Genomic DNA, 26,039 nt, shown 5'->3' with positions numbered 1-26,039 from the left:
TTGTTTTTTCTCCCTCTTTCTTGAGAAGTAAGCTCGTTGGTTGGGTCTTGGGCCGCGTGCATTTAATATCGGTTTACTATTAGTTTCTCATTCGCCCTCAATATTTTTCATGGTGTAAGCTTGTTGCTTGAAATTGGGACCGCGTGCGTTTAGCATTGGTTAATTCCAAATTTTTGAATATGTACATACATAATATGTACATACATAATATGTACATACATATTCAAAAATCTTGTATGGATGACGACCATAGCGTTTCATTATCATTATTCTATTATTATTCTAACCATGTCGTGTTTAGTTTTATTTTCATTGGAAAAATCACAATAATATAATAAAAATAGTTTCATCAAAATAAATCCAACAATTAAAAAGTTTAACATTTCATTTTTAGTCATGGTCTTTAATTGCCTCCCTAATTTATTAAGTACCAGTTTTCAGCTTTCCACAAAGTAGTTCCGCGCAAGCCGAGTCGTCTCACATTTCACGCTCATTAATTCCAAGAGGTGTCCCATTCCCCCAGATAACAACGAGCGTTTAACCCGGGAGATTTGACAAGCCTATACCCCGGGAATACTGTACTCCACAAAAAATTAAATAACTACAATTGTTTATGTTAGTTTGAAAGATAAAATTTTTACAAAATCAAAGTAAAGAAAGGAAAAATGGTAAAATGATTATCACAAAATGAATGTAATATTTTAACATTCCTCATTAATGTATATATAAAAGTTATGATGAAGAAAATAGTTGTGCAATTTAACTAAAACTATAATACATTTAAATTAACTACATACTAGATTCCTTAGTGGTGATAGTTTCGTTGGTGTTATCAACTCTTATTAATGTTGATGAATTTAAAACAAGTGTCCTACTTAATGTAGCAACTCTTTCCATTACACAAGAAGCTGAAAGACGTGCTTCAGCATCATGATCCCAACATTCTTCCATTGTATCACAAATTGATAGAAGTCCCTAAAATAATGATATGCAAATTAAGTAAAGGTTTAATTATACATATCAGTTCCATTTCGTATTAATATTATAAACTTAGAACTCCTATTATACATCTGATTATTATGTGATGGCATTCATATATCAGTAAAGATAAACCGAAAATCAAATTATATCGTGTGTGGTACAATTTTCATTATAAAAAATGAAAAAAAAAAAAAAACCAGTATCTATCAATCCTTTTCATTCCATCCATAAAAACAGTTGATACTTAGTTTCTGAACCATTTATGCATAACAGTTTGACTCATACAATAAAAGATGACCTTTCAGCGTCTCTAATAATTCTGAAAACAATCAGAAGTTTGATGGTCTCAAATTTGGGCTTGAAGGAGAACGAGGTACAATTGTGAATTTTAGGCTTGTCACTGCTTCTTTTGTTTATTCACTGGAATATGGTCCTGTGTTGTTATGATACAAAAAAAAAGTTTTGATTCTACACCTGTCGAAATTGAAGCTACTGTGCAAAAGCACCAACCACAAACTTTCTTTCTAAATGAAATGAAAAATGCTGCATGTTTGCATTTAGAAAAGTATATAATACTAAATGAGGACTATGTTGAAAACTGAAAAAGTAATGTATAAAAGAAATAAATTTTCTTTATTTTGATATCAGTTTTGTTACTTTACACTGTCAGAGATTTATTTTATATAATCGGAGACCTTATTTGCTTATGAACAAATTGTTCCAGCATTTTACTGAATAAATGCATATAAATTACTTTATACCAAACAGGAATAGAATTGATTTGTTACACTTTAGGGATTTGATGTTTTCTGAAATCCAATGTTCACTCAGAATAGTATTACGACTCGGGACCAACAATATTTTCATCATAACATGTACATATCCTTAAAATCAATTTTTCGTGTGTAAACACTAGGAGAGAAAAAATGAAAATGTGCAAAAATAAATTAAAGACTGAGACAAATAGTAGAAAATCCTTTGCACTGTGACTTATAAATTCCTTTATAAAATATGAATAAAATATGACATTCTGTGTTATTGTATAATTTTATCTTTTGAAACAAATTGAAACAGTTAATTTCATTTCATCATTTTAGAGTTTGATAGTTTTATATTTCTTTTACTGTTCAAATATCATATATGAGTGAATGTTCCTCTGCAATGTAAGTAATTTGCTCTACTCGACTCTGAAACGAATTTAAAATTGCATCTAACAGCTTATTTAATAAAGAATTAAGTTTTTTTAGAAGACAATGTGAAAAATAGGAAACAAAGTGTCATACATCCTTTTTTCTTTTTATTCGCTTTCCTTATTTCTCTTATATTTCTATAACCTAAATTTTTTTCACAAGTAAATAGAATCGCGTATGAATTAACAATTAATTTAGAAATTTCAAGCTTTTTATTCCAGAAAACTTACATTGAGGTAGAATATCTATCTGTATCCTTATGTATGTACAATATTTATCAGAAAATATGGGACATTTTTGCAGTGTAGGTTTTATATACTACATAACAATGATAAAAATTCATGTGCGCATGTACCCGGAAACATCTAGTTTTTCAGTTATACACTATTTTATATTGCGTAAATTCCTATTATATCTCTGCACGGTGTGCTGTCCCCTTTAGTTCTCCAGCCATCAATAATTTTTTCAATTTTCTGTACGAAAACGCCGTCTAATTTTTTTTACTATACTAATTCTAATAATAAACAAACTTATTGTAAGTTTGATGCAGAAATAGCTTCCTCTTACTAAAATATTTCAAAAACCAGGAGCGACGCGAAAATCGCATCACCAGCGACATGGGACAGTAAAAGGTGGACGCGATTTCCAGGTTTCTAGCAACTAGAGGATTAAGGACCTACTTGGCCCAAAAGTATTCCGATCTTTTAACACGCTCACTACTACTGTCAGAGCATTGTCAACATAGCATGTAATGTTCCGTGTGCCAGGCGTCAATAATGCCTTGACAAAGTATTGGTTAGTCTCTAGAGGTAGGAATTGGTGGCACACGGTACATCACTATCATTTTTCTGGTGATAGCGAACATGTTAAATAACTGGCGTACGATCAAGGTTCTTAAAGAAAGTATCACACCGTAAGCAATATAAAATAACCTAAAACAAAAAACTAAGCGTTTTCGGACATACAGGGTGTTTCTTTTATCTTACACATTTTAATATCTTCGTCATTTTTGCTGATATTTGCCAGGACAAATTTGTTTGGTTCAAAACTAAGAATATTATGATCTATGTTTTTTCTCTCCGGGTAATTTTTTCTGGAGTTTGAAGATCATCGTCATTTTTTTGCACATTAACATGTATTTTTTATGATACAGTATTATAGTACATATAAAGATGAATTCAAGGAACTGACATTACAATCTTTAAATGACCCTGAATGAAAAAGATCACGCTACAACAGCAGAAAACATGAAGGAAAGCATTTTACATACTTGCAATACCATCCCTTCGACAATAATTGACTGTGCAAGCAAAAGTTTTGCTATACCCAAAAATGTCTTGAAACCGATGGACACTATTTTGAACAGTTATCGCAGAGTAAATTTAAAATAATTAAAATCATGATCAAACAATAAAATTTCTTACCTACAGAGAACCAAAAATATAAAATTTTTCAGTCAACATTAAATTAACATGATTTTTTTCATTCAAGGACATTTAAAGGTCATAATGTCATAGTTCGTTGAATTCTTAATGTGCACTATAATATTACATCATAAAAAATACATGTTTGTCCTGGTGCATTTTGTCATATCAGCAAAAATAACACAGATATTGGAATGTGCAAGATAAAAGAAACACCCTGTATGAATAAATGACATTTTTTCATTGCTTTGTGTTTAGAGATTACCCTAAAAAAATGTGTCACATTTTCTGATACACCTTCTGTATTTTAATTTCACAAACAAGAAGAAACAATGTAGATATGCCACTTAGTAGCCTAAGAATGAAATACGATCGATATATCAATACGTGACTTCAAAATTCAAACATGGCGTTATAGAAGGTTAAAATATTTTGTAACACCAGATTGAAAGTCATTGTTGCAGACACATGTGAATACAAAGTCGTAGTACGCGTACTAGTTATTATTTCTATGTAATAACGATTTTATGATAGCTTTTACTCAATTTCAATCTGCAACTAATTAACCTGCAGATGAAATATAAAAATTTGGTGAATTTAAGCACTATCGTATACACATGTTTGCACTCATTTTTTCACAATTTTCCCACTGTGTTTCGGGAAAGTGATAGGAATACCTTTTGTTCTTTGAGAGATATTCTTAAAGTTTCTACATGAATTTTTCATTTTCTATTTTTTAGCATCTTTCTTTTTACTGTGACATAAAAATTGATACTACTTACAAGAAAAATATAAAATGCGATGCAAAGTATAGATAAAAATGAACATTGTTTTTACAGAGTCGATTATAAACATCAAAATAATGTACAAAATTCATATACATATATATTCAATAATGTTTACTTCTTTTAAATTTATATCATCTAAAACACTATAATGTTCTGAGCAAATGTCAAACACTATACAATTTATCTTCTTTAAACATTATTAAGTCGAAATTAACACGTTCGTTACTAGTGTTACATATGTGTGACGCACCGATTTCCATTAAAAGCCCAACATCACACATATGTGACACATTTATGTCATGTTATTAAATACTAAATTTATATTCACATTTACCATATTTTAATTGTATATAAGTCTTGCAAACATTTGAAAAATAAAACATGCTCTGTAGTGAAGGTTTTCTCTATGCGACGTGACAACGAACATGTTAAAAACACAAGTTATAATTATTTCACTCTCAATTGTTACGCCTATTATATGGCAGACGGTTCTCACACTGAGTCATATAGACCCAGTTCAATTTTCAAACAACTGCTGTCAAAAAAATAACAGTGATAGTTGATAGGAAAAATTTTGAAATATAGTTCAAATATTATAAAATATGTTTCAGTGATAAAAAATTAACAAATAAAGTGACATATCCAAAAGAAATTCTTAGGACTCTAAATTCAGACAAAAAACAGTTTTGTAAAAACAATTGTACCTTTTTCATAATCTAATCGATGTAGCTGAAAACATAGGTTGATGCTACTAAAATGTAGTATGGTATAAGAAAAAAAAATAGTTTTTAGTGCTCATTTCAAAGAAAATATTTATGTGACATATTGGGAAAGAGAAACTTTAGAATAAGAAAAATGGTATAATTATATTGATAATAAAATTTATCGGTAGAAACAGTATCACACTTTTTTCTTTTTAATAGTAATATGGGTTATTTCGACCCATAGTGACAACTGAGGGTTAATCAAAAGATAATGTAATTATATTAAATCCTAACTGATATGAAATAAGTCACAGTACTTACACTAATTCAACTCTTAATATTTGATGTGACAAAGTTTCATTTTCACGGCTGACAATTTTGTCAGTCTAACTAAAAGTCGATTATAGACTTAACAGAATTTTATACAGGGTGTTTCCTTTAATCAGAAACGGTGGAATATTTTGAGAACGACTGATGTGATAAAAAAAATATTCTTACAAAACTTGTTTGATATAAAGGAGGACATTATATGATGTAAATGATTTTCTAGTAGATGGAGTAATGGGGGAGATTTTAAAACGAAATTATTTTTTTAAACGGAATCTTATATTTATTTATTTATTACACGATGGTACTTATTGAGACAATTAAAAAAATAATTTGGTTTTAAAATCTCTCCCATTACTCCATGAACGAGAAAATCATTTACATCATATAATGTCCCTCTTTATATCAAACAATTTTTGTAGAAACATTTTTTTTATCACACCAGTTGTTTTCAAGATATTCCACCGTTTCCAGTTAAAGGAAACATTCTGTATATCGTTTGTCTTCGTATCCATTAAAAAGCCTTTAGTTTCCCTTAGGATTATAAAAGTAATGGCCCTCAAATACTTATAATTAGGGACTTTTGCTATTTGTATTACACGTTGCTGTAACTTTTATTATTGAACCTAAACTCTAGTTTTATTTTGAATGACGAAAAACCAAAATAGATGTTTATACAGGGTGTTTCTAAATTCGTGGGAAAACTCGGAGATGTAGGTAGAAGACAAGAAAATAAACCGAAAACTTCCTATGCAATATTCTCGGAAACGCTTAGTTTGTTAGTTATACGCGATTTTATATTTCGTAAAATACTGATGTAACAGTGACCCATCCCCTTTAAGGTCAATGTCCGGGCTTCGATGAGGCCTCGAGCTTTTAAAGGTCTAAGCATTTCTGGGCCTAAGTGAGCTTCTGGCGACTCGCAACGCGTGTCGAGAGATATCTCATCGAATGGGAAAGCATACTTTCTAATTGAAAATACTATTAATATTTATCTACAATTAAGGGGTTGCTTTGGCATTTTTAGAAAGTCGAAAATTTTGCTTTCTCATAAAGGGATGTCTTGAACCTATTTAAATAACATGGAAAAGATTTCACACTAAAATATTAAAAATGAAATTCGGTTTGAATGGAGAAATATCTTCGAATCCGGAAATATTTCTGAAAATTCAGGAATCCTTTCGGAAAAGACTAGAGATGTGTTTGCGTGAGGGTGGAGGGCATTTCGAACATCGATTATAAACATATGGTAAGTCGTTATTATTCACACACAGCGTTCTTCTTTAATACTCTAGTCGGATTTTTAATATTTTAGTATGAAATCTTTTCCACGTTATTTAAACAGGTTCAAGATATCCCTTTATGAGAAAGCAAAATTTTCGACTTTCTAAAAATGCCAAAGCAACCCCTTAATCGTAGATAAATATCAATAGTATTTTCAATTAGAAAGTACGCTTTTCCATTTGATGAAGTATCTCTCGACATGCGTTGCGAGTCGTCAGAGGCTCACTTAGGCCCAGAGATGCCTAGTCCTTTAAAGGGGATGGGCCACTGTCATATCGGTATTTTACGAAATATAAACCCGCTTATAACTAACAAACTAAGCGTTTCCGAGAATATTGTATATGAAGTTTTCGGTTTATTTTCTTGTCTACTACCTACATCTCCGAGTTTTCCCACGAATTTAGAAACACCCTGTATAACACTATTAATATCATTATTATGTTATTAATATCAATTCAATAGTATTTGAGGAAAATAAAGTATATAAACGTCTAACATTTGCTCAAAATATTTAATCAGCTAGCGTCAACTATTCTGTATGCACTTTGGATCAGTATTTTAGCATATTGATGCATAATTAAAAGTATTATCATGCTTATGAATACGTAAAACTCTTTTTATCGTTTTGATGCCTATGATCAATTCTGTGAAAACGTCTTATATTTTTGTTAACACTTTATATAAATATACATACCGGATGTTTGCGCCACGTTTCTAAGATGAGTGGTCTTTCTTTCTTGTGCACAACACTTTCTTGCATGTCTTCCAAAGTAGGATGAAGACCTACTTCATCTTCAAATGGTAGTCTATATTCACCAATTGGTCCCTAACATACATATACAAATTTACTAATTTATACTATTTTAAAAAATCGAATACAATATAGAAAGTAAACCTTACATCTTGCACAATGCATCGTGAAGCCAGTTCCCAAAGTACTAGCCCACATGCGTACATATCAATTCGTAAAAAGGAATCTCTCGTAAAATTAATTGCTCCTTCTAAAACTTCAGGTGCCATGTACCTTCTCGTTCCAACCTGAAAACAAAAAAAAGTAAATTTAATATTATGTTTTAAGGCACGCATATATTATGAAACAAGTATGTTGTAATGAAAAATATACTTGTCCATGTGTATCGCCACAGGGCTTTCCAGGATGAAATATCAATGCTAGACCAAAATCTGCTATACAGGCACTCATATCGGCTTTAAGCAATACATTTTTTGACTTAAAATCTCTATGAGCCACTGCAGGCTTGTAACCATCTGCTTTATTAGCTGGAATTTCTTCATGTAAATGCATCAAACCTCTGATGACAAAAAAGTTATTATTGCAATAAATGTCCATGAAGTATTTGAGAAATATGATATCATAACATTACCTTGCCATTGATTCTGCTATTCTACACATTTCAGGCCATGTAACAACGTTTGCTTTTAAATAATCACATAATGAACCTTTTTCGTGGTATGCAGTAATTAACCACAGTTCAGCTTGTAAATTATCTCCTCTCTTTTCAACACCTATAAAACGTAATATATCTTCATGATCCATATGTGCAAGTTTGAAAATTTCTTGTTCAGTTTGCCATGACTGTTGGTCTTGTATAGGAAATACTTTAACAGCAACAATTTCGTTTTTTAACTGTGCTTTCCAAACTGCACCAAAACGACCTCGTGCTTTAATTTCTAGAAGTTGAATTGGCCTCAGCCCCAAATTGGGAGATGGTTGTGGTAATGGAAGAGGTTCTAATGTTGGTACCTACAATATTCATATAAAGTTTAAATTCTAAACAAAGTTTACAACTTACTATCAAAATTAAAATAATTATAATGTTTAATATTTTAATAGATCTGTACATATGTCTTCCAAACCTCGTTGAAATATCCCAACTTTTTACGTCTATAACACCAATATAAAAATGGCAAAATGATTGCGAGAAAGAGCATTGGTATTGATATTGATAAAACAAGTGTTATTATGTGTTGTTCTGTGTTTGGAACAGGTTCCGATTCTAAAATAAAATGTTATTCAATTATAAAAGATATGCACTGATATAGTTGTATAATATAAAATAGATATATACCATGTACAATGGAAGGTTGTATTGGTTTAGAAGAGGATGTTGGATGAGGATCCCATGTAAAATTCTGGTTACACATGTTACCATCACAACAACAGAAAAATAATTCCTTCTTTCTTTCTGCACTATTTTCAATACAGTGTGGTCTGTCATAGCAGTCATTGCTATCCAAGAAACACCCCTACAATTCATGTACATTTATAATATTATGTAAACATTAAATAATATGTTATAATATATTTATTCTACTAATTTTTATCATAAGTTCTTAACGATATACTAGACATTATAAAATACTTTTTAACATTTAGTAAGGAACTGTATACATGTAGATAGAGAAATTACAATAGAAAACATAGTATGGAAAAGAAAGAATGAGAAAATAAAAAAAAAATAGTTCAAAAAGCTAAAAAAGAAAAGGAGGAAAAAGAGGAGTGCTAGTGCAATAAAGTATTATTCAATAAGATAAATAAAAACAAAAGAATAAAGAAAAATTACGAGTTTTAAAACGGAAATGAATGAAATAAAAGTGTGAGTGAGTAAATTATATGTACACTAGACACTCTAAATAAATACAAAACAAAAGAAAATTACGTTAATATACATAAATATATCACACAAAATATATAATAAATTCGTACCTTTAATTTAATTATAGACTTTTTAGTAACATTATCAATTTGCCATAATACATAACAGTGATTACGTTTTCCAGGATCATGTGGACCACATTCTTCTCTCCCTGAACATTCTTGTTGGGATTCTGTACACAGTGTTTCATTATAAAATTCACACACTGAAGATCCTTTGACATCATGTCCTAACGTAGGTCCTAAAAAATTTGTTTATGTTTAAAATTAGAAGAATTCATCACAGTTTGTTCGCATACAAAGAAATTCATAAAAAGTTGTGTGAACAAAAAGTACTACATATATACTACTAGAAAAATGTATTGTATCATGTGTATATTATTAAACAATTTTTTAATATTAAAATTCCATGAGTTTGTTCAAATTCATCCAAAACTATTGCAATAAAAAATAAATTAAAGTTCGAATCTTATAATTCATAGCTTCATTGGCCCACTTCATTTTGGGTTATACTTTAGGGGTAAAAATCTCCCTTAAATAGGAACTTATCAAGTTGTACAAATTTCTTGATATTTGATAACTGCTACAACATCTAAGCAAGAATCTTTGCATATATTGTTGCAAAGTTTCATGATTTTTTGAGTTTGAAATTCAAATACGTTAAAACAATTCTATATCAAGTCTCTATGAAAATTAAGTTATATTTAATATTTGACATATAATAAGGAATGTACAAACAAATTTCATCTTTTAGTTTATGAATTATTAAATTATATGGAAAATAATATTATTGTGCTTACATCACTTTGGCACCAACTACATTTTTCACAATTAGTTTTTTGTGAGAAAAAACAGAGGGAAATATAAAAGATCATATTCTAAAGATATGTTAGTATTAGTAAATGCTTTTATTATGAATACTAACAGTTAAGATATTATTAAAACTATATTGAATTTATCTCTACTCATTGGATTTACAAAAATTCTTTGTCATTATCTACAATAGTTTCAGTAGTAGGAGCTGTTTTGCGTGGGTAAATTGGCGTTTATACTGCTATGTATGAATAATAGGTCACTTGCATTCCTTTAGCATCATTTTATTTCAATCATTTATTTAGCCATCAATTTCTCTGGTCTTTAAATAATATCTTTACGCAACATTGGATTACTTAAATTATTTACAAGATTATATTTCACAATTCAACTAACTATTTCTATACTTAACTCAAAAATTTTTAAATTGTCACTTGCATCCCTTTGGATCTTTGTACCTCATATAAAAAAATCTAAACTTTGAATAAAATAACAGGACAAAAACTGAAGTTCCATTTATTAAGTACCTTTTATAAAATTATAGTTTATCGAAACATTATTATTACCATTTGATACTACAAAAACATCAAATCAGGGTACCTAGCTGTTGTTATAATCAAAATGAAAAAAATTGTAGGATGACAATTATTTTTTTAACTAAAATGTTTTTAGTTACAAATAGTAGCTATGCTATAAGTAACAGAAATTTGTTTCATTACCAATAATCACTACCAATAAGAGAAATAAATTTCAGTTGCTCTTAGTAGTTATCAATTGAGCCACCAAAATGAATTTCTCTTATTGGTAATGATTATCAACAATGAAAAAAAGGTTAATCATAAATAATGATTATTATGTAAACAAAAAGTTTAGAAACTAATACATTTTAGTCATATTTGTAAAAAATTTGCTTTAAATTTTATTATTATTATTCTCAAGTAACAAAATCTTATTAATGGTTTTTTTACAAAATTTTTAAGATAATTATTTTTATTATTAAATCATAGACATATTCTTATGTTAATGTATATAATTTTACTTAGTTACAGTGAATGTAGTAAGACAAGACAGATGAGATTATTTATACTATACATTAGATAAAAAATGTAGGTAATGTTTGTTGTACGAAAGTTTTAAAACAAATTAAATTAAAAAAATTATAGCATATATGTATGTAAGTCTATTTAACTATCTATACACATAATAGATTATGCTATGAATTATTTATATGTAATGAATATTTGAAAAGTTTGTATTTCACATTTTATTGCTATTTTAAATCTTATGAATTACTTATTATTGATTTAGTCTATAAAAATCACAAGAGAGAATTAAAATTTATTAAACTAATAGAACAAATGTCATTGGTATGTATTTGGGAAAAAGAATTTATGCAATTACAATAAACCTTCTATAGTTAACAAGGGAATATCCCGAAGTGTAAATGTTCGATTTTGATGAAACTTGGCATGTTTGTAAATCAGCCTAAACTATTAGACACGTACTTTTTTATCTATTGGTATTCGTGTTAAAGGGGTGAAAACCACCCCCAAAGTTAAGGGTGAAAAACATATTTGGTTTAATATCTTGAAAACTATTATAAAATTAGTCAAATGGTGTAAATGAGGTGATTACGCATTTTTCAACGACGACTCGAACTATATAAACAGTTTTTAAAAATATTAATTTCTATTTAAATAATATATTAAAAAATAGCATATTTTGTTGTTCTCCTCGACTAAATGTTGATCGATCTTTTTACAAATTTGTACTTGAATACTATGAATGAAAACACAAAATACGGGTAAAATAAAATTTTGAATTTTTACACTATAAACAAAATAATAGCAATCCTAGTTAGAGTATATTTTGTGCGAAATTGAAACCTGAAATGAGTGGCTTTATGAAAAACATACACTGTCGGCCAAAAATATGGGACCATACTCATACAATTAGTAAAAGTATAAATTGCTTGTTAGAAATTTGATACACGACAAGAAAGATATAACAATAACAATCCACTATATTAAATGTAGATAGAGACTAAAAGAAGTAGTCCACATTAGATAACAGAATAGAAAGTAATAAGAAGTCAGCTGATCCCATACTTTTGGACGGCAGCGTATATCTTTATATTGTTTATTGTTCATTAAACATATAAATAATAACACTGCTAGTGAACACTCGCAACGTCTTGCACTCGTTGCAAAGTTCGATGAGTTCAGTGTCGGTGACTTTTGCATAAATGAAAATGTAGCAAGTGAAGATAGTTTATAAATCATTTCTCATCAATAATTATTTACCATGTTCAAACAACTAGAGTTTCGCCAGTAAACATCGTTTACAATATACATATATTATAATATAATGATGAAAATATTATAAAGATACGTTTTTCATAAAGCCACTCGTTTCAGGACTCAATTTTGCACAAAATGTAGTCTAACTACGATTGCTGTTATTTTGTTTATAGTGTAAAAATTCTATTTTATTCGTATTTTGTGTTTTCGTTCATAGTATTCACATACAAAGAAAAAGATCGATCAACATTTAGTCAAAGAGTACAACAAAAAGATGCTACTTTTCAATATATTTTTTAAACAAATTGATATTTTCAAAAACTGTTTACATAGATGGATTCGTCGTTAAAATGCGCAATCACTCCATTTACACCATTTCACTAGATGCAATAGTTTTTGAGATATTAAGCTAAATATTTTCCACCTCGAACTTTAGGGGTGGATAAAAAAAATACGTGTCTAATATTTTTGGCAAATCTGCAAACATGCCAAGTTTCATCCAAATTGGATATTTACACTTCGGAATGTTCCCTTGTAAGTAAAAAAAAAAATTATAGACTTCTGAATAATTATCTAATAATAATAACAGTAATATGAACTTATTTGTGTTATTCAGTTCTTGAACTTAAAATTTATATGCATAAGGAATATCATAGATTTCAATCATTTGTTTTATTATATAAATGCAAATTAATAAAATCCTTATTAGTTTCTGCTATCAGTAATTGATACAACAGTAGTAGTAACATTTTTTGTTACAATTAAAAAAATTAAAATTAATTAAACACATATGTATGTTTAAAAAATTAATTTTTGTTTATGTACAGAATTATTAATTATTAAAAACTATTATTACATTTAATAGTTTATTGCTGTGTCCTTTATAGTATTTACTGCTGCATATCTTTATGGCATTGATTCGATAAAAAAATGGATATATAGACTAGAAATTTTTATTTGTTTATTTTTCAAAACATATAATACATAATAATAAGATTTAAGTAAATAAAACTTATACATTTCTTATTTTACCACTTTTGCAGTATATTCCTGGTTATTATCATGTTAAATGATGCAATTAAGTAACATATTCTCGTGGATGTAATGCAAATTTTTTTGTAATATATTTTTATAATTAATACCCTGAATAATACTCTCGATTTCTACTAAGTAATGAATCAATTTTTTGAACAAAGAATACGCAACATACCCTGATAATTTTCTACTGATACTTTTATGCAAATTTTATATAAATATTGAGTATTAGATTATTATTAAAATGTTATATCAGTTAAATTAGTTCTTATGTGTATAGTTTAATCCCCAATTTTGATGAAACTTTACAGGTTTTTAAAGTAGCTGAAAATATTTGACACATTTTTTGTTATCTGCTGATGTTCACATTAAAAAGCTAAAAGCTATTCCCCAAAAACATGGGGACAAGAAACCTAGTTAAAAAATTAAGTAAATAAAGTAGATTTCAAATTTTTGAACAATGGATCCATCTATATAAATAATTTTTAAAGATACCCATTTCTTTAAAAAATATATTAAATATTAGTATTGTAGATCAAAATGCAAAATAAAAATAAAACAGAATTTTTTGATTATAAAGAAAATAATAACAATTGTAATTTATTCACATCTTGTGTAAAATTGAGCCCTAAAATAAGTTGTTTCAGTAAAATCATATATTCTTATATTTCTATCATTATATTATAGTATAAGTTATGAAATAAGAAAAATATATCATAATGTTGGGACATATGAAATTTCTATTTTCCAAATATATGTCTTGTAAACTTTAATTAATGTCTATATTACAGTCGTGAAATAATAGACAGTCATAGTCATTAGCCTATTTCTTATTCCAAACTAGAATAGAATTAGAGAAGTTACTACTCGTCATTTGCGACATGCAAAATCCACTCGAGGTATAAAACATTAATGGTCATGACTGAAAGGGGTGAACCTACATCTCTGGATCGGTGGACATTTGTAAAAAAATCCGTCTTGCAAAGTTGTTTGTAACATTGAAAATTAATGTTGTTTTCTTTATTACGTAATCGTACTCAGATCGTTTAGTAGACAAAATGTTTGAAAGGAACCATGTGTTGCAAACGAACCGTTTAGTCAGAAAAAAATGTTCAAAATTTGGCATTGTTTTGACTGTGCAGAGTCACACGTACAGTAAAGAGTATAACTGAATAAATAACCGCAAGTTTTGTACAAATCATTATTTATTGCTAGGAATATAGAAGAATAACAAAAAATAACATTATAATTATTTTTATCACAGTTAGAAGTAATAACATAAGACATTCTTTCAGTAGTTAATATCTTGTCGTTTAGAAATGACAAGAACAACAAATTGACTCTGTTTTGAACCACATCCAATATTTAGCAATATTTAATATATTATTTACTTTTAATATTTCGTCCACAACCCTTTTGCTTGTAAAACTGCACTAATTCGCTTTGGCATACTTTCTACTAATTTTTTGCAATAATCTGGAGATATTTTTTCCCACTGTCCTTGTACTCTATCATACAAATATGTATTTGAAGTTGGTTTGGAGTTGTATGAATCTCGAAGTCGTTTTTTTTGTAAACCCCATAGAGAATGTATGGGCTTTATTGAGGTTGGGCTCTGTGCAGAGCAATCCAGAATAGACAATTTTTTAGTACTGAGCCAACTATTTTCACTTTTAGCAGTGTGCTTAGTCTCAGTTATGCATGAAAATTACATTTTTTTCTTCTAAAGGCATATTTTCAACAGCATCTATGAGATTATCTTGTAAAATATCCTTGTACATGTACTGATTCATCATGCCATTAATTCGGTGCAGTGATCCAATACCAAATGCTGTTAAGCACACCAAAACATTAGGAATCCACCTCCATGCTTTACCGTTTGCTTTACATGTCGTAGTTTAAGCCTTTCATTTTTACAAATCCAGCACCAAGACATGCCATCTGAACAAATTCTGTTAATTTTGGGTTCATCTGACCAAATAACTCATTTCCAGTCAGTAGTCGTCTGGTTTCACCAAACAAAGTTTAGTGATCAAAATTGTGCAAACACTAATGATCAAGCACTGAACACCAATAGTAAATACCACTGCTTCACTATAGTAAACTAAACAAATAAAAACTTCAAATAAGGCATGAAGGAAATCAATTGTCGCCATCCTTGTGGTGTTGATGTTAAAACGATTCTGACCTGACCTGAGTTCTGTAAGACCTGTCGCAACATCTGAATTTTTGTAAATGCAAATGTTCAGTCAAAGTTAGAGTTGCTTTCTCTATTGTCCTCTCTTTGTCTTAAGAATGTCTCCAGAACACGCAAAATTGGGTAACTGGTTATTGTCAGCTCCAAGTTCTGAATTTTTGGAAAATTGATTGAAAAGCTCCAAAAGGCAAGAACTGTTTTAACAACGATACTGAAAGCATATCTAAGCAACTGTTAATGTCCTTGCCACCTTATTTAAAGTTTTTAGTTTTTTATCTATTAAATTAGTTTAAATCTATGTTATTCATATTATGTGTCTGTGCAGTATACATGTAGCACAACATAATGGTATTATTATTAGCATTTCAGTGCTTAATAGTTAATGTTTGATTATCTATTATTTAGAGGGTTTTCATTAATAGTGAATTTGTAACAATTAAGACTCAATTTGTGCTGAACAGAAGGTGATCTAAAAAATAAGATAAAACAACAGAAAATAGAAGATTTAAACATCGAATAGGTATGTAAATATGTTACCATTATATCTAATACTATAGTTCACAATTATTAATTTTGTCGTACGATATTGAAAATATGGGAAAGAAAGAAAAGCTACTTAAATTAGACTTATTGGATCAAATGCGCCTTGCTAAGCCTTCTATATTGGGGTATGCACACCACTATACTGAGCCTCTCGTTCAGGATAGACATTGTCACATAGCAGAAAAGTGATAGGCACATGCTCCTATATGTGACTCTGCACAGTCAAACCAATGCCAAATCTTTAACAATTTTTTCTGAGTAAACGTTCATTTGCGGCATATGGTTTCCTTCAAACAGTTTGTCTGCTAAATGATCTAAATACAATTACGTAATAAAAAAACAACATTAATTTTCAATGTTATAAATAATTTTGCGAATGGATTGTTTTTACAAATGTTCACCGATCCAGAGGTGTAAATTCATCCCCTTCAACCTTGACCATTAATATTTTTACACCCTGCACATGCTACATACATTAAATAAATAAAAATTGTATTTTGCAGGTTCGCTACGTAATATTGTATCTGAAAGCCAATCTGACCTAAGCCCTTTTCTGTTATTTCTCAGAAAAACAAACAAGAAATACAATCATCCATTTCATATGTAATTTAAATAGAAGAGAGCAATAAGATGCTATATAAAACTTAATTTTGACTTGAATTGATATGTTTCTCAGGTACACATTATGGGTAATACAAAATGACATAAAACGTTATAAAAATAAGGAATAATAAAAACTTTACAAATATAATAATGTAAATGTTTAATCAACACTACCGTTGTCAATTGCAAAGTAGGCAATGAAATTTACATTTGACTTTGAATGAACCCAGAGTCCGCTATTTGGTCGCAAGTTATTCTGTCATTTGAGGGTCAATCACTGTTCTTTAATTATGAAATAAAAAGTGATATTTAAACTTAGAAAAAGAACATAACTACGGATAACAGAATTAATATATATAATATAAGAAATAAGAGTACAGCTAGATAATATGAGAAAACTTAACATGAATAATGAGAACTAAAAATGATATAAGAAAAACAATTAATAAAATAGATAATATAAGAAAATTAATACAATTAATACATGAGAGAAATAAAAATAATGAAAGAAAAACTAATCTGTACAATGGAATTTAAACTAATGCTAAAAAAGATGACCAGGTATTTTACAATTTAAAGCTTAACCATTATAGACTAACATAGTTGCTATTGGTAAGTTTTTGTAAGCTATTGGTAAGTTTTACAAACTGATAAATAAAGGCTACACTACATTAGATATGATCTATAAGTAAATATTGACGTTATCTTATAAATAATTTTTATATTACTTGATATAGTTTATTTATATTTAAAATAAATAATGTTCCACACCAAATAACAGCTAGGTTTTTCATTGTATATTTTAGCAAAACAAAATAAAAAAGAGTAACTAACTCTATTGTGTATCATTCATAAGCACAGATACATAAATAGGTTTTACTTATATTCAGTTTTGTGTGCGCTATATAAAAAAAAATTAAGAAATACAAATAATTTTACTGATTTTAACAATTCTCTGTTTGTTTAAAAATCTATAAAATGTAACATATATGTAATAAATTTTCTATTTTTAGATTGAATTTTAAAAGTTATTTTATGAAAATATATTTCTATATTGTGCATAATATTATTTTAAACATATTAATTTTGTTTTTTTATTTAAACTAGTTAAAATTTAATTTGAATTTATTTTAAATAATGTAATTTTAATAAAATTATGTATTATTATTTCCAAAAGATGTAAATAAAATATTTACTTTCACATAAATATCATAATACTCAAATCATAACAGTCTCCTAATAGCAGTTATAATAGGGCACTATATTTTGATATTTAAAGAATATTTCTTTTCAATTACATTTTGTTAATATATGAGTTAAATAAACAGTTATATTATGTCTGTAAACATATGTACATACGTATATTTATACAATTGGTACAAAAATATCGTGACAAATGATATAAATGCATCAATAATCTTACCAATCATACATGGTCGAAAAGATGTATAACCGATACGATTGGTCGATTGATGATGTATTTATAAGAATGGATAACATATTTTTGAATCAACTAACCGTATATAAGTTTTAATAACGATCTAAAACGCATTGAAAAAAGAAACAGAAATGTTGCGAGTTTAGGTTAAGACAGAATTTACATTGTAAATATAAATGTGAAACGAAAGTAATGAAAGGAGCAATTACCTAACATTCCTAGAATGAAGTATGGCAGTATCGTCACATATGCGAACATCGTGAACAGATCGTAGAAACATGCCAGAAATTTAAAGTCTAGGTGCACGGTGTTTGCAATGTGGCTAAAGCGCCGGACTTCGGTGCGCAAGCTCCGCGGTTCGCGCTTAGCCGTCACATCTGACTTCTTCCTACGTGATTTGCACCATCATGTGTATGTACGCCTGTTTTTTCAATGTAACTTCATGACTTCATAACTCCGATCAAATCAAAGCCACGAGAAATAAAAAAATAGAGAATTCAGTCCACTAGCTATTAAGCAAATTATAGTAATTCATCCACCGACACATCTCTCTTCCTTTCCCCTCCCACGTTTGTATAGGTAAGATCTCGGGCACCATGAATTTTAGGTCATTTTTCACCCTTGAAGCACTTCCACTTTTAACCACTGTCGGTTGTAATAACCTTATTATATTAATAAACGATTTTAGTAAACGCAAATAAACTGATGTTTTAGTATACTTCGAGAAAATTAACAACAATTACACGATATCACGAACTCACAATGGCATGTACGCATCACGCACAAGAAATTGGATCATGAACTAACAACACAGAGGGATCCATAGAGAAGCGAAACTTCTGTCGGAACCTTTGATGCTCTGTTTCCGAAATCCAACGCACACCATAGGAACAGCGTTGCCAGTTCTTTAAAGAGACATCTCTGTCGCTTTTTATTATACGTAGGTAGATAAAAACAAAAGGAAAGATATTGTAGTAACAGTGGAAAGCGCGGTAATATTTAAAACGTAATATATTAAACAATTCTTTTCCAGTACTTTCTTACTAAATAATATATAATTAAAAATTTTATCGCAAATAAATATTTAACAAATATATAAGATATTGTATTTAAATGTATTTAAAAAATATATGTCAATTAAAGTTAATCATATTTAACAAATTATTGTTATCACGTTAACGTAATTTTGTTATGGATATAATTGAGTATTTTCACATATCCACGAGAATTTTTCGATTTATATTTCTAAACATATCCACACAGCATCGAAAAGTGGAGGTATACATATCTCCCGAATATTTCCTACAAGATTGAGTAACTATAATAACTCTATGTCCGCTTTTCTGAATATTCCAACAAGATTGTAGCAATAATTCTGCAACATTTCGGATAATTATGTTGAAATATCTTGGAGACATTTGGGCAAGATTAGAAAAATATCTATACTAGATACAGTAATGTTGCGGACGAGAGCCGCTCTCGGGTCTGGTCGCGACTCTCGTCCGCGACTGGTAGTCGATTCGGCTTCCTTTGCTCTCGGTCGCCGAGATAATTGGTACACGACCGGAGAAGCAAAAAAAGGGGTCTCGCTCGAGCTCGATGCCCGAAATCAATGACGTCAGAAAAGATAAGGATAGCATTAGGGATTTAATAGGAAAAATTGAAGTTCCTTATTTGCAAACAGATTTTCACGCAAGTAACACCAATCGATTCCTTGTGCTCTCCCGATAAAAATGATATCAAATACGACATGATTCCTATTATTTATAATAAAGATATTTAAATAATAAACGTTGGAACCCTGCGACGGTTACGGAGAATCGTCAAAGTTACTTTTCTATCAGTTCTTTACGAGCTAAAAATGACAATAAATGAAGATTTGGCTAACAGAATTTATGTATATTATATTTAATCGATGTCGGAAAGAAGATATTAAAAATAAAAAAATAAAAATTTCTAAATATTTAAAGCGGAACTTATATACATACTTTTTGTATTACGCTTTCATTTTCTTAATAATTTCAGTCATTAAATAATTAAACACAACAATATGAGGGAATACATAATAGGGAGTTAGCCCTACGACGAGAGCCGCGTTCGTCGAATCGACTACCACTCGCGAGCGAGAGTCGCGCTCGGGTCTAGTCGTGCCTTAGAATCGACTACCATTCACGGACGAGAGCAGCGCTCGGAACTGGTCGTGCTTAAAATCGACTACCACTCGCGGACGAGAGTCGCGCCCGGGTCTGTTTACGAGCATGACCTTTCGTTCTACAAACCAAGTTTTATGTATCTTTGTTAAAAATAATCGGAATCATGTCGTGTTTGACATCATTTTAATCGGGAGAGCACAAGGAATCGATTGGTGTTACTTGCGTGAAAATCCGTTTGCGAATAAGAAACTTCAATTTTTCCTATTTAAATCCCTAATGCTATCGTTGCTTTTTATGACGTCCTTGTTCTCGGGCGTCGAGCTCGAACGCGATGGTTCCAAGAATTGGTTTCTCGGCGGCACGTATCAAACGAGGTAGTGGGGATAAACCACGGCTCTCGTCCGTGTAGTCGAAACGGCTCTCGTCCGTGTAGTCGAAACGGCTCTCGTCCGCAACATTACTGTACATTTCAATGGAATGCGATGAAAATTAATTTGATTATAAAAATAACAATAAAATATTTATAAATTTGTTTGTTACTTCATTGTAGATTCCCCTAGAGCACAAGAACGTAACTGCTACGTGACTGCTATGTACAGTAATGTTGCGGACGACAGCCGTTTCGTCTACACGGACGAGAGCTGTCGTTTATCCCCACTACCTCATTTGATACGTGCCGCCGAGAAACCAATTCTTGGAACCATCGCGTTCGACCTCGACGCCCGAGAACAAGGACGTCATAAAAAGCAACGATAGCATTAGGGATTTAAATAGGAAAAATTGAAGTTTCTTATTCGCAAACGGATTTTCACGCAAGTAACACCAATCGATTCCTTGTGCTCTCCCGATTAAAATGATGTCAAACACGACATGATTCCGATTATTTTTAACAAAGATACATAAAACTTGGTTTGTAGAACGAAAGGTCATGCTCGTAAACAGACACGGGCGCGACTCTCGTCCGCGAGTGGTAGTCGATTTTAAGCACGACCAGTCCCGAGCGCTGCTCTCGTCCGTGAATGGTAGTCGATTCTAAGGCACGACTAGACCCGAGCGCGACTCTCGCTCGCGAGTGGTAGTCGATTCGACGAACGCGGCTCTCGTCGTAGGGCTAACTCCCTATTATGTATTCCCTCATATTTTTGTGTTTAATTATTTAATGACTGAAATTATTAAGAAAATAAAAGCGTAATACAAAAAGTATGTATATAAGTTCCGTTTTAAATGTTTAGAAATTTTTATTTTTTTATTTTTAATATCTTCTTTCCGACATCGATTAAATATAATATACATAAATTCTGTTTATGTCATTTTTAGCTCGTAAAGAACTGATAGAAAAGTAACTTTGACGATTCTCCATAACCGTCGCAGGGTTCCAACGTTTATTATTTAAATATCTTTATTATAAATAATAGGAATCATATCGTATTTGATATCATTTTTATCGGGAGAGCACAAGGAATCGATTGGTGTTACTTACGTGAAAATCTGTTTGCAAATAAGGAACTTCAATTTTTCCTATTAAATTCCTAATGCTATCCTTGTCTTTTCTGACGTCATTGATTTCGGGCGTCGAGCTTGAGCGAGACCCTTTTTTTTGCTTCCCCGGTCGTGTACCAATTATCTCGGCGACCGAGAGCAAAGGAAGCCGAATCGACTACCAGTCGCGGACGAGAGCCGCGACCAGACCCGAGAGCGGCTCTCGTCCGCAACATTACTGTAGATAAATTCTGTTAGCCAAATCTTCATTTATTGTCATTTTTAGCTCGTAAAGAACTGATAGAAAAGTAACTTTGACGATTCTCCGTAACCGCCGCAGGGTTCCAACCTTTATTATTTAAATATCTTTATTATAAATAATAGGAATCATGTTGCATTTGATATCACTTTTATCGGGAGAGCACAAGGAATCGATTGGTGTTACTTGCGTGAAAATCTGTTTGCAAATAAGGAACTTCAATTTTTCCTATTAAATCCCTAATGCTATCCTTGTCTTTTCTGACGTCATTGATTTCGGGCATCAAGCTCGAGCGAGAACCTTTTTTTTGCTTCTCCGGTCGTGTACCAATTATCTCGGCGACCGAGAGCAAAGGAAGCCGAATCGACTACCAGTCGCGGACGAGAGTCGCGACCAGACCCGAGAGCGGCTCTCGTCCGCAACATTACTGTAACTAAATTATTTTGGTTATGAAACTTAAGGGTCACATAAACATAACAAGGATAAAAGTATCCATCTTATTAACCTAACATTGTGACTCACACCAGCTACCCCAGGCTATATGAATGTGAGTCACATTTGCTATGTAAATTTAATGTAACCTCAGAGTAATAACACTAACCCTATTTTGCTACATAATGAATAATTACTTATAATTAATGTTTATAGGATATTTATTAGAATAAGTAAAATATGATTGAATTCTTTTCATTAAACTATTATTTCTTATTTTGTATAAAGTTGTTTTTTATACATTGTCAGGTATCATACATAACTTAACCTATTTTTGTTTTGTTTCAAGTCTTCTTTTTGGCTACTGTCCTAAATGGAACCACTTCTAGCCTTGTCTAATCCTAGGTTTCATCATGCCTATGATCCAAAATCCACATCGCTGAAGTTTTCAAATGTATGTAAGACTTTATTTTAAAAAAAATGTTTTATATGATAATATACATTATTAGTACAAGATATTACTGTAAAAGCCTGATAAATTCAATATGTAAATACCTTTTATTACTTTTACCAATCATAAATTTGAGTTCATTTTATTTTTTCGAAAGTTCTGTTTTGGCTATTATGCTGCCGCAGGTCGAATCGCACATTACTGCACTGCACCTATACTACAAAATGGACATTTAGTGTTTCACTTTTCACTACTCCAGTCATGCGTCATGTGTCATACATGCGAAGAAATTCGAGCTTTAGAATAATTAATGCTGGGGGATTTTATGAGAGAAAGTAGAAGAAATCTATTTACATGTTTATAATGTATATATATTTATAAAATTTTTCGAAAATGTTTTTAATAAATATGATAAATGTAATAAATTTAATAAATTATATATTTGATTCCTGCGACATCTAAGTTCCGTAATATTTACGTTTAAAAGAAACATTTAAAATAGTATGTTGCACATATAGAAAAAAGTTACGTAAAATTATATGCTTCGTGTGACTTTGAAATGACTCTCTTTCAAATCTGTTTATGAGTTATGTTACTGTTATGTTCTATTTATATAACAAAAGTTACAGAACATTGTACCCCACTATGTTATGTAGCGGTTATATCAGGAGTCTCGATAGAAACTCGCGTCAAGTATATTCACACCACGAGTCGTGAGGATGAATTGGCGAAAGGCTTTCACTAAAGCTATCTATACACAAACCAACAAACAGAAGAATGTTGAAACTTTGAGCTTTTTAAAAGTATCTTAGAAGATGTTTTTTTCATGGAAATTGATTAATTACATCACGAAACTTCTTAATAAATGTAGTTTTATTAAACTTGCGTAAATAAAACTGTTTATAAACTACTAATGTTATTTTTAGGGTAATTATTGACACTTACTTACTCCTCACTGATTTCATTTATTAATTAATCTAAATGAAATAATTGTCGCTCTCATTTCGTTTTCGAGACAAAAATTGTTATATATATGAAAATGATGGTTTATGGGTACCTCTGTATTAGTTATACGGTGTTGGTGGAACGGAAGTTGTGCGCATGTACGTCTTATATGGGTTCACGAGACGCGCATGCGTACCTATACAGAAATTTTGAATTTCTCACATTATTTTTACATTATTAGCAACAATGGCTACCATGGCTACTAAACTGTAAAAAGTTAATATTTTCATGCAAGAAAACGGAATACATAAAAAAAGGTTATCAGAAACGCATGAAAATACAATGCAATTTTTACGCGAGTGTTCGAAAGAATACGTAGTTTAGCAATTCTAACTTAAATATAGAAACTGTCTGTCGCTTTGTTGCATATTTTTTATTGATGAAGCCAATCCGTCAGCAATTTTTTAACAACGAATTAAATTTATGTGACAAAATCATTGTAGACTGGTTAAGCTTTTGTCAAGAAGTAATTATTTCATAAATATGCAATTAAAAATATTGTATATTTAAAAATTCAACGTGTATTGCAATTATAGGTGTGTGTATATATTTTATGGAGAAAAATTCGCAAAAATTAGGAGAGTCAGGAGTAATTGTCGAAATTAATGAGGCGAAAATTGGCCGTAGAACATACAGTAGGGGTCGCATTATCGAGGGTAATTGGATTTTTGGAGGCAACGAAAGAGACTCCACAAAATGTTTCTTGGTTCCTATTCCTAACAGGAGCCAATAAACATTGCTAGACCTTATACAGCAATGAATTTTACCCGAAACGACTATTATTTCTGATTGTTGGGCATCGTATGTTTGGAAAACAACTTCCAACATTCAACGGTGAACCATAGCCTAAATTTTGTGAATCTGGAGTCAGGTATATTTTTCATGTGGCCCCATAAAATGGATTAATTAATATTTTAATTACTAATGTTACGTTCCGAACAAAATTTTAATTTTTTTTTTTTTTATTATTGCTCTGCAATAAAGTGCCTTGATAATATATGCATGTACTGTGGATTATCCCTAAATCAAGTGCTGTTGCAGATTAATTAGCTACGAATTAGATGAATTCGAAATCCCTTTTCCCTTAGAATTGTCGTCGTAATATGAATGGCCTTACGAGGCGTCAGTCAGTCGCGTAAATTCCTGTGAAAATATATAATAGCCTTGCCACGGTCAGAGTAGACGAAACGTGTAGATTAAATTTTTGTATGTGTAGTGTCTCCTGATAACGCTAGCCGTATGGGAATGTCCCTCATCAGTAGCGCTACAAAAATTGCGAATACCATATGCAAGCCATAGAGTTCGGTGTTACGAGTCCAGACGAGTTATGTAAAGTAACTATGAAAGGGCTCGATTCAAAGCTCCTTCCGTTGACCTTTGACTTTGCCTGGAAGTCATCATGTAAGGGCCGATAGGCATTTCCATTGCACCCAATTAATAGATTTCTTTGAAACTAATATCACCGAGTCCCCACCATTTTTCCCATAGATATTTGACTATAAAAAGGCCAAGAAATTCGGTCTAGCGGGACTCATTCGTAATCCAGTTCGAGTTTAGTACGCGGCTTAGACTGGAAGCAAGATCGAGCATTAGTTCTCCTTCGAGCAGAATCATAGAGTACAGTACGTAAAGAAAATTCACTGTAACGTAGTCTTAACGCCGCGTCCCCCGCATACCTCTGTGCGTAATCTAGAGAGAGAGAACTTAGTTCCGCGACACGTTAAACTCATCGACAATTGTATCCCTTCGAGTCAACTTGAACTCGTAATAATATACATTTTTATAAGGTTTGTTAAATTGGACTTAGTTCAATCAAAACCTTTCCTAAATCCAATAAGAAGCGATCGCGTAACGATCCCACAAATATTATATCTTTACCGCTCGAGATATATTATAAATTTGAAAGTTACGAGGCTATACTAACATCTTCGCAATCCTTGCGAAGGTCCCTTTCCTAAT

The 26,039-nt window shown here is 30.6% G+C and overlaps 1 protein-coding gene and 1 long non-coding RNA gene across 9 annotated transcripts in view; one reads left to right on the top strand and one right to left on the bottom strand.

Moving 5' to 3' along the window:
• The window catches only part of Put (activin A receptor type 2 punt), a 129,188-nt gene extending 110,392 nt beyond the window's left edge, over positions 1–18,796 (bottom strand). For 3 of the 7 annotated variants that reach the window (XM_076391855.1, XM_076391857.1, XM_076391859.1), the window contains exons 1-9: positions 18,511–18,796; positions 9,424–9,614; positions 8,786–8,963; positions 8,559–8,713; positions 8,081–8,460; positions 7,822–8,008; positions 7,599–7,736; positions 7,393–7,524; positions 798–975 (exon numbers count right to left, since the gene is read on the bottom strand). In XM_076391855.1, coding sequence (XP_076247970.1) covers positions 798–975; positions 7,393–7,524; positions 7,599–7,736; positions 7,822–8,008; positions 8,081–8,460; positions 8,559–8,713; positions 8,786–8,963; positions 9,424–9,614; positions 18,511–18,559 — 1,588 coding nt within the window. In that variant the 5' untranslated portion in view covers positions 18,560–18,796. Of the gene's footprint in view, positions 1–789; positions 976–7,392; positions 7,525–7,598; positions 7,737–7,821; positions 8,009–8,080; positions 8,461–8,558; positions 8,714–8,785; positions 8,964–9,423; positions 9,615–18,510 lie in introns of those variants that run through there. The other 4 variants (XM_076391856.1, XM_076391862.1, XM_076391860.1 and 1 more) reach the window with 4 other exon arrangements.
• On the top strand, positions 18,637–23,530 carry LOC143187632 (uncharacterized). 2 transcript variants are annotated; one of them, XR_013003241.1, is made up of 3 exons: positions 18,637–18,712; positions 22,974–23,078; positions 23,261–23,530. It is a non-coding gene; the product is annotated as an uncharacterized LOC143187632 (long non-coding RNA). The 2 variants fall into 2 exon arrangements; XR_013003240.1 differs by lacking the exon at positions 18,637–18,712 and adding an exon at positions 22,265–22,739.
• Positions 23,531–26,039: the final 2,509 nt, after the last annotated feature.

Source organism: Calliopsis andreniformis, unplaced genomic scaffold, assembly GCF_051401765.1.
Source record: "Calliopsis andreniformis isolate RMS-2024a unplaced genomic scaffold, iyCalAndr_principal scaffold0133, whole genome shotgun sequence".
In the NCBI taxonomy this organism is placed as follows: domain Eukaryota; kingdom Metazoa; phylum Arthropoda; class Insecta; order Hymenoptera; family Andrenidae; genus Calliopsis; species Calliopsis andreniformis.
The sequence above is the reverse complement of the archived record's forward strand: the minus strand, read 5'-3'. Positions and strand labels throughout refer to the sequence as shown.